Genomic DNA, 10,364 nt, shown 5'->3' with positions numbered 1-10,364 from the left:
ACCTGGAGAAAAGAAGGTTGAGAGAGATATTTAAATATTTGAAAGAATGTCCTATTAAAGATGGAGTAAACTTATTTTCTGCTACTTCAGAGACTAAGACATTGAGCAATGGATTCAAAATGAAAAGAACAGCCTTTAGGAAGAACATCCTGACAGAGCTGTTCGACCGTGGGATATGCTGCTTCAGAGTGTGATAGTCTCCTTCGTTGGAGGTTTTGCAACAGAGACTGGGTGGCAATCTCTTGGGAGTGCTTTCAGTTGTGTATTTGTGCATGACACAATGGGTTTGGACTGGCTGGCCCTGGTCTCTTCCAACTCTATGATTCTATGAATCTAAGTGGTCCATTTTAAGCTGTTTGTGGATTGGAGTTTCAGGCAATGGTCCAATACATCCAAATCCAAGACTTGAATTCAAAAGCTATTCACGAAATTAACTGCTTAATAGTATTGCCAGCCAACATTTATGTAAATCTCATTGATTTGTTGGATTGATTCTAGTGAGGAATTGTAATTGGATTTAGGCATGTACCAGCTATGGGGTCCACCCTGTAGAAAGCATGACAAACCATGTTTTGGACTGAGAACTGTTTCCAAGGCACCTTTTGATATGTCCGGTTGTTCCAAAATGAATGACTTCAAATGTATTGCTGGGTGCTATGTGGACATCCTTGGCTGCACCTCAAAAGCTCTCTGGGTTGTGGCCAATGCAAATGGCAGCAACATCACATCCTCTGTGAGCAAAATCATAACAGATAGGCAGAGTGTTCCCTCCAGAATACTTTTTTTTAAAACCACATTCCATTATCAGACACGACACATTTCAAATGCTCGTTAATTTACAGAAATTGCGTTTTATAGAAAATATGATACAATGAAATATAAAATGCGCGAGGAGCATTTTCAAAGTCTATAGACAAAGGAGCCTGCATTCTAATACGCTCTGAACAACATCCATTTGAAGTACATTTCTCCACGCTCGTTCCCCTTCCCCTCCCTTTCTCAACTTCAAAATGAGAATCAATTTGTATATTGACCCAAAAAAAGGGGGGAAAAAGGAGGGTGGGGTGGGGAGAAAAGATGAAACAATAAAGGAGGAAAAGGTATGGTCAGCCCCATTTCTTGTTGATCATCAAAAACCGTTTCTTTTAAAACTGTGCGGACTCTTGGATTGAAAGAAAACAATACCTAAGCACGTCTACATTGTTTCTCTTAAACCTGCTAGAGAACAGCTTTTTGTTTTGTTTTTGTTTTTTTAAAAGGAAATAATAGATAATCCAAGATTTCATAGCACAATTAAGTGGCTCATAATCCATTAAATGTGATTTTGTACATTACACATCCATGCAATCTAAATAATTGTACAAACATTAGACATAAACCCCACTAGTCCAAATCATGAAAAGGGATCAGGGAGAGAACAATTTTGTTTTCAACAGAAAAGAAGTACAGAATCTAGATGGTTTTTATTTTAAAAATACTGACCCTACATACAAACTAGGTAGTATGCTACCCTTGATTATAGAGAGGTTCCATCAGGGTGCAGCAAATAACTCTGGCTTAATTGTCCACATTTACACACATTAATCACATGGTACTCATTTATACCTCTGGCTGTCTTTTCTTATCCAGTAGGGACCTATAGGTGCCTATTGATCAGGACGCACATTGGTTGGCTTACCTACAGTTGGTTCAGTTTGGCTAATGATCATCAAAAGATGCTAATACTGGCCAAAGAATGGTCAAGGACCTTCTGTGTGCTTGTGTGTTTGTCCACCTTTATATGCAGAAGGAAATCTTAATTTGCACCAGTTGTCAGCGAGCAGTCACAAGTGCATGCTTCATCTCTCATAAAGTTTTCTAGGCAAATCTCTAGCAGGCTTATGGTCCAGGGAACCATAGCTGAGATCCTTTTACCTTACGGTGACTAAATAGAGCTACTGTCTGGAAAATACATTAAATATAGTGGTTCTTTCCTACAGCAGCATGAATCCCATTCCAACCTTGTCCTTAGCACTCTTCACCCAACACTATGACCAATGTATCTTAGAATGTGTGAGATGGTTCATTCTAAGGAGGTACCGATTGTTTCCAGAGGAAAAGAGGTCTCTTCTTTAACCTCAGCTAATGGATATAATATGAATTATGATGCTATCTTCAGACAATATGGTGCCGTTGACTGTGGCAGCAACTCTCCATATTGTCATGCAGAGGTCTTTCTCGGCCTTTTGTTTTCCTGAGGTGCAGGAGGCCAAAGACTGAACCTACAACCTTATGTGCAAAAAAATAGTGGGACTATCACTGAACTGAGTCCTCAGAGCCTAAATTAGGCCAAAAGGAAGGATAGCTTCCCATTAGTAGTACCTCCAGAACACAAGGTTTACCTGATACATCTTTCACTTTGACTGAAAATATGGAGGATCAATGAGGTAATCTCTCTGTGTGTCTCTCTTTGCTTTCTTGGGGATTCTTATCTGATGCATTTACACTTTTTATTTGGTCGGTTCCTTCTGTGGCCAAGGGCAAATACAGCTACCAAGAGATTCATCTTTAGTTCGTTGAAGGGACAAACTATCTTTTAAAATAATGCAGTATGTTTACTTCAAGGTGACTTTCCCCCCATTGTACCTGTGCCATGGACTGTCTTTTCTGAAGGCTCCTCTCCACAAGGCAGATTTGGTGTATCCCATATTCTACACAGTATTAGCTTACAGTGGTCTTCCTGTGAATTGCATCCAGAATGAAAGCTCATTGTATGACAGAAAAATACCTATCTGATGAGGTTTTACCATGACTATTTAAAAAATAGTAACGCGAGAATTGGACCAGGACTGGGCTGACTATTCAACCACCAAAAAGGTGGCTTAGGGAGTGAGAATAGCAATGTGTGATTAAAAAGTGTTTCTAAGGCTCCTTGTAGAGGGTCTTGTGGCACACTGCTTGGATCACACACACTACTACTGATTGGGCTTGATATGTTTCTTGGGCCAACCTTGATGTGCACCTCACTTTGGGAGTTATGACCCCCACAAAAAAACCCTCAAGTAGAGTGTCTTACAATGAAGTAAGATGTTAATACACAATCAAATAAATCTGGCCTTTGATTCTTCATTATGTCCTATCAGTCTGCATGTGCTTTTCAATTAGGTTCATTCGTTTTCTTGGCTAATATCACAATATCATAGAACAGACTGCATGCACTGAAATAGGAAAGTTTGTGATACATCATTCCAGATTGGTCCCATCTTATCCATCAACAGGGAACATTACGTATTACCATGGGAAAACATCCTCTGCTGAACCTGTTTTGATTGGATGAAATGCCATCCAAACTATTTTAAGTTCTCAAAGCACCTGTTATTATGGTACGCAAAGCTGGTCCATGGAAATTTCTTCTACTTTTTGAAGCTTTTTGAAATGGAGATGGGCCCCTTCTTGGTTGAGTTAATTTACTCCCTGCTCAATCAACAAAGGGATTGTATGTACATTTTGTTTGTGCTTCGCTTCGTCCCCTTTCCACAGAACAGTAATAGGAAGGGGCAAAGCTTCTGTTTAAGTTAACATAGGCAACAAAACAGTATATCTGGGCTGTACACAGTGCAACTCAGGACCATGAAACAAAAGTTAAGACCCACAGAATAGGGTTCAATGAGCCACACATTGACTGCTGAACCAATGTTTTGTGCCACTGCTTTTGAGGATCTGGGGAGGGAGTTTACACAGCTTTGCTGAAACCATTTCTTCAAATGCCCAAGTGCTGCATTCCCAATCTTCAGTCAGAATTTCACATTCAAAATTCATCACAATGAACGTTTCATAGAAACACAGAACCATGACGGACAGAACTCAGCAGGTGGAGGGGAAAGAAAGAAAGAAGGAAAGAAAGAAAGAAAGAAAGAAAGAAAGAAAGAAAAGAAAGACAACTCTCACACACAAGTGGCCTTTGGTCTTGTCTTCATTTCCTGTAGGGCATACGCAAGGTCTTCCTGTATTGTAGTCACCAAAGGCTTACCAATGCTATATTTCTATGCAGCTACATCACATGTGACGTAGGTCACAAGAGAAAACCCAGGCAAATATTTTGCATCGGATAAACAATGAATTGTATATACAACAGGTGCACTCAGTTCACCATTTGATCAGGCCAAAAGATAACAGTTTAGCAACTGTTGTTGTATGCTAAGCATCTAGTTTCTTCAGTTTTTCCCCCACCCAGAAATACCTCTCCCACTTTTTGTAATTTATTCTAAGGCCCATCGGAGAAACCGTTCTGTAGTTCCTGTTTTTTCTGTTAATACTTCCCCAGCTAGCACTGGCTTAGGGTCATAGAGTGTGGTGTCCAAGATGGTGGAAACGTAAATTTCTGTTTGTTTCTTTTGAACACTCCTGAGATTGAGGGAATCTGATACATGTACCAAAAGGCACTTTCAAATATATATATCTATATATATATTTTAAAAACAGTGCTTCTGTTCTAAGAAATTCAAGTTAAGACAGAGTGCCTTTCACTCCCTTTATAGTCATAAAGTGGATAGAACAAGCAGTATCCCTGCTGACACGAGGGGGAAAAACAATTAAAAAAACCCACAAATGCAGCAGAGACGAGTGTTCATGCGAGACAGCTCGAAGTTCCTTTAAAAAAAAAATAGAGAGAGAAAGAGAACAGGAAAGAAAGAAAGAAAATAACAGGAAAAGAAACTTTCTAAATCACCACTAAAAGGAACACAGTCAGCAGAGGATATTAATTTTAAAAAGCTGCCACTTCTGTACAGTTCTTGGTTCTTCTCCATCTTCTCCCTTTTTTCATTCCTTTTGTCTTTCCTTTTCCTTGTTGGGTTTCTTTTCTTCTTCTTTTTCATCATCATCATCAACAACTTCTTCTAATGCTATAGCTTTCCTCTTTTGCAAAACAATAATGTGAGGTCAGTTTAATCATCCTCGCCGCCCCCGTACATGTCCGCCAGTTTCTTGAACCTTGGCCCCCAGTCGTTCAGGTAGTCGTAGTCTTGGTCTCCGGAGCTCGAGGAATTGAGTGAGCTGACGGACCCTGCTGTCGAACCGCTTCCTTCGTAGTCGAAGACAAGAAGGGAATCGTAAGGAGGAGCTGTGGGGTCGTTATCTGCTGCTCTCAAGCCCTGAAACATCAAAGCAGAAATGGGTTATCTCGTCTCTAGTTATCGAGGCAAAACTGCATAAGCTTGTGTTCAAAACATAGCTATGATACGCTGTTTGCACTATCCCATGCCTCTTATATAGCCTGGTCACACCCACTGTATTACCGGCTATTGGCTTTGCTATTGTGCTTTTATCTGGATTGTTAGATTTTACTTTGTTCTTATCCTAATTGTTTGTGTTTTAATGGATTGTTGTATTTATGTCTTGTGGACATTTTGTCCCATATGTAAGCTACCCCAAATCCCTTCAGGGAGATGTGGCGGGGTATAAGAATAAAGTTGTTGTTGTGGTTGTTGTTGTTGTTATTATTATTATTATTATAAACACAAGATGATGAGTCCACAGCAAACAAGATCACTCCGCCGGCTGTTGTATTTGACCACACATTGGACACTTCCCAAGTATTGTGGAAGGCTTTCATGGCCGGAATCACTGGGTTGTTGTAAGTTTTTTCATGCTATATGGCCATATAGCTTTTTCATGCTATATGGCCATATAGCTTTTTCATGCTATATGGCCATGGTCTAGAGGCATGGCCATATACCTACAACAACCCAACTCCCAAGTGTCGTATTGTGTGATATATTGGTGAATAATGTGTGCAGATCCCATTTTTGTCAGTGCTAATTGTGTTTAAGTGCAGGCCAAGGTCTTTAGGCACTGCACCCAATGTGCCGATCACCACTGAGACCACCTTCAGTGGCTTGTGCCAGAGTCTTTGCAGTTCAATCTTTAAATCCTCACATTGTGTCAGTTTTTCCAGTTGTTTCTCTTCAATCCTGGTGTTGCCTGGGATTGCAAAATTGACAGGCTATATGGCCATGTTCTAGAAGCTAGAAATATTATTATTATAGCTGCCATGTCTCTTTCCTACAGATGTATATATTATTCTATGCAATTCCAACACCAGAAGTTTTGTGAGGCCCTTGAGAGATCCCAAGCTTCTCTTTTTCCAGGACTAAAGACTGTTGATCCCAATTAAACCCCCTTTGGGGTGAGAAGGACAGCATATAAATGTCGTAAATAAATAAATAAATAAATAAATAAATAAGGCTGCACTGTGTCCTATGAATCATAATAGTAAAAGTTTCCTTCAAGGAAACAAGCATGCCTCATGTGTAGTATTGTTCACACAGTTGTAGCTACATACAATATAATGTAATGTATTAGTAAGATGGTATTAAAATTGAACCAGAAATCACAGGAAAAATAAATCAAGTAAATGCATATCGGTTTTGCTTCTATGTGTATGTTTCTGTATGTATTTGTGCACAGGTAGATATAGTTCACCACCTGAACTACAATTTTCAGGGTGCACTATGTGTGTCAGGCACAACCTGAGAAACTGTAAGTCGCTTTGTGTGTGAGAGAATTGGCCTTCTGCAAGGATGTTGCCCAGGGGATGCCCAGATATTTGCCACCCTGTGGAAGGCTTCTTTCACATCCCCACATGAAAAACTGGAGCTGACAGATGAGAGCTCATCCCGCTTCCCGGATTTGTACCGCCAACCTTTTGGTCAGCAGTCTTGACAAGGGTTTAACCCATTGCGCCACTGGGGTCTCCTAAGTGTCTACACTACACACATTAATCCTCAATTCCTTTCTTTACAATGTACCTTCTAATCCTCTCACTAAATCACAAATCCTGGAATGCCTTAGGATGGAGCCATCACAATTAATGTAGTGTAAAAACTGATGTTGTGCAGATCTCCTTTAAAATCACAAACTACAATGTGATAGAAAAGAACTAACACATGTCATTAACCATTCATGAGCTAAAACGCTAACCTGTTTATCTTAACCTTGAACAGTAAAAAGTTGTTACTATGGCAATCATTAACATTGCTGCAGTACTGATGGAGGAAATGGGATGTAGTCTGTGAAACTAGAATATGTTTTGTTAGTTTCTTCAAAAATGCTCTTTTGGGAATATATATCCAACATGGCACTTTCAGATGTGTTTGAATACCACACACTCTTGTGAATGCATATCTTAGGGGTGGGTGTGTTAGTACATCATGGAAACTAAGAATACCTTAAATTCCAATCTAGAATCATCTATGCCCTAGTATTTCTGAGATCTGTGTATTGATTTATGTATAACAAATAAACTTCTTTGAAATGTGCTGCCAGAAGAGGAGAATTCTATTGATAACATGGACTGCTAAAAGAAACAGAGAAATGGGTCTAAGAGTGAATTATTCCTGATCTTTCACAGAAGCAAAGATTACTGTGTTCATCATGTTTTGGGCATATCATGAGATGACAAGACTCATGGGAAAAGAGGACACTATCCAGTAAAGTTGAAGGAATAGGAATAGGAGACCCTATTAACAGATGGATAAACCCAATCAAGGAAGTCACAACCTCAAATCTGCAAGAGCTGAGAAGACATCCTAATGACCAGAGATCTTGGGGTCTACCATCCATTGGGTTTTCATACCTTGAAGATTTTTTTCCTGTGTCAGGTGCGACTTGAGAAACTGCAAGTCACTTCTGGTGTGAGGGAATTGACTGTCTGCAAGAACATTGCCCAGGGGATGCCCAGATGTTTTATGATCCTGTAGGAGGCTTCTCTCATGTCCCCACATGAGAAGCTGGAGCTGACAGATGGGAGCTCACCCTGTTCCTCAGATTCAAACTGCTGACCTCTTGGTCAGCAGTCCTGCCGGCCCAAGGGTTTAATCCATGGTACCATCAGGAGTTCCACCCCGAGGATGAATTCAGAGCAAATAAACATGGCAAAGAGTGAGTCACACCATTCAAAAGTTGGCTGGGGATGGAGGGATTTGTAGTCCAACTAATCTGACAAATGCCAGATTGGGAAAGGCTGTTCTTAATGCACGATATCTAAGAAGCTATGCCATTATGTTTTCCCATGGATATGCTTCATCGCTTCCGTCCTTTGGCTCCATCCATGCTGTTCACTCATCCTTAAAATATCACGTATTCTTTAGGGGAGAATCATATAAAATACAGAATAGGTCCTGTCAAAAATCCTCTACAACTGATTTTAAATACAACCCTTGTGTAATTGTTCAACCAAAATATTCCATTCATTATATTTAAATTTTATTACTCTTCAAAGACCTTTGCTTAAACAAGGTAGCTCAGTTATTTTGATTCATTACCGCCCCACTTCTATCTAGGAACAAAATGTTTGGGGAAACTGTTTTGACATCTGCTAGATAGAGAAAAATCTGCCATTTTATCTTTCTTCCATTTTTTAAACTTTGGGTTTTTATTGTCTGTAATTGAAGAAATGTGTGAACTTTGGTCAGATCTTCAAAAACAAATTGAAATGATGTTCTCTCATATTTTCACTAGCTAAATTCAATACGTAGTCAGTGAAGAGAACTATGCTGTTCCTGATTGATGTATAGTTATTGAAGACGAGACACATCTCAGGGGAAAAAAACAGGTGATTACTCTAATACATCCTCACAAACATGGCTTGATACAGAGATTGAAAACTAGAATGTTTAAGAGTCAGGCTTTCAAGCTTCAGGATGTGGATCTGACAGTTTCATTTCACACCCCATTCAAATGTTTTTAATCTCAAACTCTTTCCATCTCAAACAGAATCTAAATGCAACTAGTTACAAAGAGTTGCAAATGAGTCTTTTTTCCTAATAAGAAAAGGATTAACTGAATGTAATTTAATGAGAGATAGCTTCATTCTTGGGTTGTTGTACAGGCTGTATGGCCATGTTCTAGAAGCATTATCTCCTGACATTTCACCTTTATCTGTGGCAGGCATCCTCAAAGATTGTGGAAACATCAGGAGAGAATGCTTCTAGAACAGGAGAAACGTCAGGAGAGAATGCTTCTAGAACAGTGGCTCTCAACCTGGGGTCCCCAGATGTTTTTGGCCTACAACTCCCAGAAATCCCAGCCAGTTTACCAGCTATTAGGATTTCTGGGAGTTGAAGGCTAAAAACATCTGGGGACCCCAGGTTGAGAACCACTGTTCTAGAACAAGGCCATACAGCTCGAAAAGCCTACAACAACCTAGTGATTCTGGCTATGAAAGCCTTTGACAATACAGCCTTATTCTTTTTTGCAATGTGATGGTGATCTTAAATTACAGGGAACATGACATATTAAATGGTAGATACAGTTTTCTGGTTTCCTGCTGCTCCAGATGAAAGGTCACAATTCAATGGATTCAAGTTATAAGAAAGGGGTTCCTGATTAAACATAAGGAAGTCTATCCTGATCCTCCTGACTAGGTCCTTCCTGCCCATTCTAAGGTCACTGCCTAGCCTACCTCTCTGCTTCAAGGAATCCTAGAAAAATAGGGCTGGATGGAGTCTCATGGGCCAGAAAGCCCAACATTCTGCTCCGTGCAGAACCTCCAGCTAAATTATCTCCAACAGTTATCAGTCCAGATGCTTTTTGAAAACCTCCAGAGGAAACCACACCACCTCTCTAAACCATTGGTTCTATTGCTGAACTGCTCTCACAAGTAAAGAATTCTTTCTAATGATCAATCAAAATTTACTCTCCTGTAACTTCAAAGCATAAGACCTGGTCTACTTCTTCCTCTCTTTGACAGTCTTTGTTGTATGGAAACTCATCAAGGGTAGTCTTTCTTTTAGAAGTGGCTGGAGCAGTGGTTCTCAACCTGTGGCTCCACTGATATTTTGGCCTACAACTCACAGAAATCCCAGCCAGTTTACCAGCTATTAGGATTTCTGGGAGTTGAAGGCCAAAATACCCATGGAGCCACAGGTTGAGAACCACTGGGCTAGAGGCTTCCATTTCACTTGTGGGTTTCACTTTTAACTTTATCCAAGATGTTGAACCTATTTTTGGGGATATGATTCAGTCTCCTGAATACCTCCCTTGATGTTCAGACTAGGCTTGTGCTATCCGGGTAAAGCGTGACCTGTTTCGGTGTCCCGGATTTCGGTGGGGGTCTTGATCCATTTTTCAGGAGCCTCCCAAATTTGGAAAGAATTTTCAGTCTGGGAAGCCAAAAGATTCATTCTCTATTGGGCCCATTATGGGGCAGGAGGGGGGAACTTCCCAGGCTCTCCTTCTTGTCATTTTAGGCATTGTTTGTCCTTATATCATTCATTAAAAGCATCGGAGTTACTACTCTTTCTGAAATCCTTCCCCTTCTGTCTGTAGAGGAGACCTGGGTTTAATAGAGTTTAAGAAACTGCACTACCTGGCATCCTTTCCCT

The 10,364-nt window shown here is 40.1% G+C and overlaps 1 protein-coding gene across 5 annotated transcripts in view; it reads right to left on the bottom strand.

Moving 5' to 3' along the window:
- Positions 1–831: 831 nt before the first annotated feature.
- Positions 832–10,364, bottom strand: part of CDH4 (cadherin 4) — a 938,653-nt gene continuing 929,120 nt past the window's right edge. For all 5 annotated transcript variants that reach the window (XM_060772002.2, XM_060772006.2, XM_060772003.2 and 2 more), the window contains one exon: positions 832–5,132. In XM_060772002.2, coding sequence (XP_060627985.2) covers positions 4,926–5,132 — 207 coding nt within the window. In that variant the 3' untranslated portion in view covers positions 832–4,925. The remainder of the gene's footprint in view (positions 5,133–10,364) is intronic.

The sequence above is a fragment of the Anolis sagrei genome, chromosome 4, assembly GCF_037176765.1.
Source record: "Anolis sagrei isolate rAnoSag1 chromosome 4, rAnoSag1.mat, whole genome shotgun sequence".
In the NCBI taxonomy this organism is placed as follows: domain Eukaryota; kingdom Metazoa; phylum Chordata; class Lepidosauria; order Squamata; family Dactyloidae; genus Anolis; species Anolis sagrei.
This window is presented reverse-complemented; position numbering and strand designations above follow the sequence as displayed.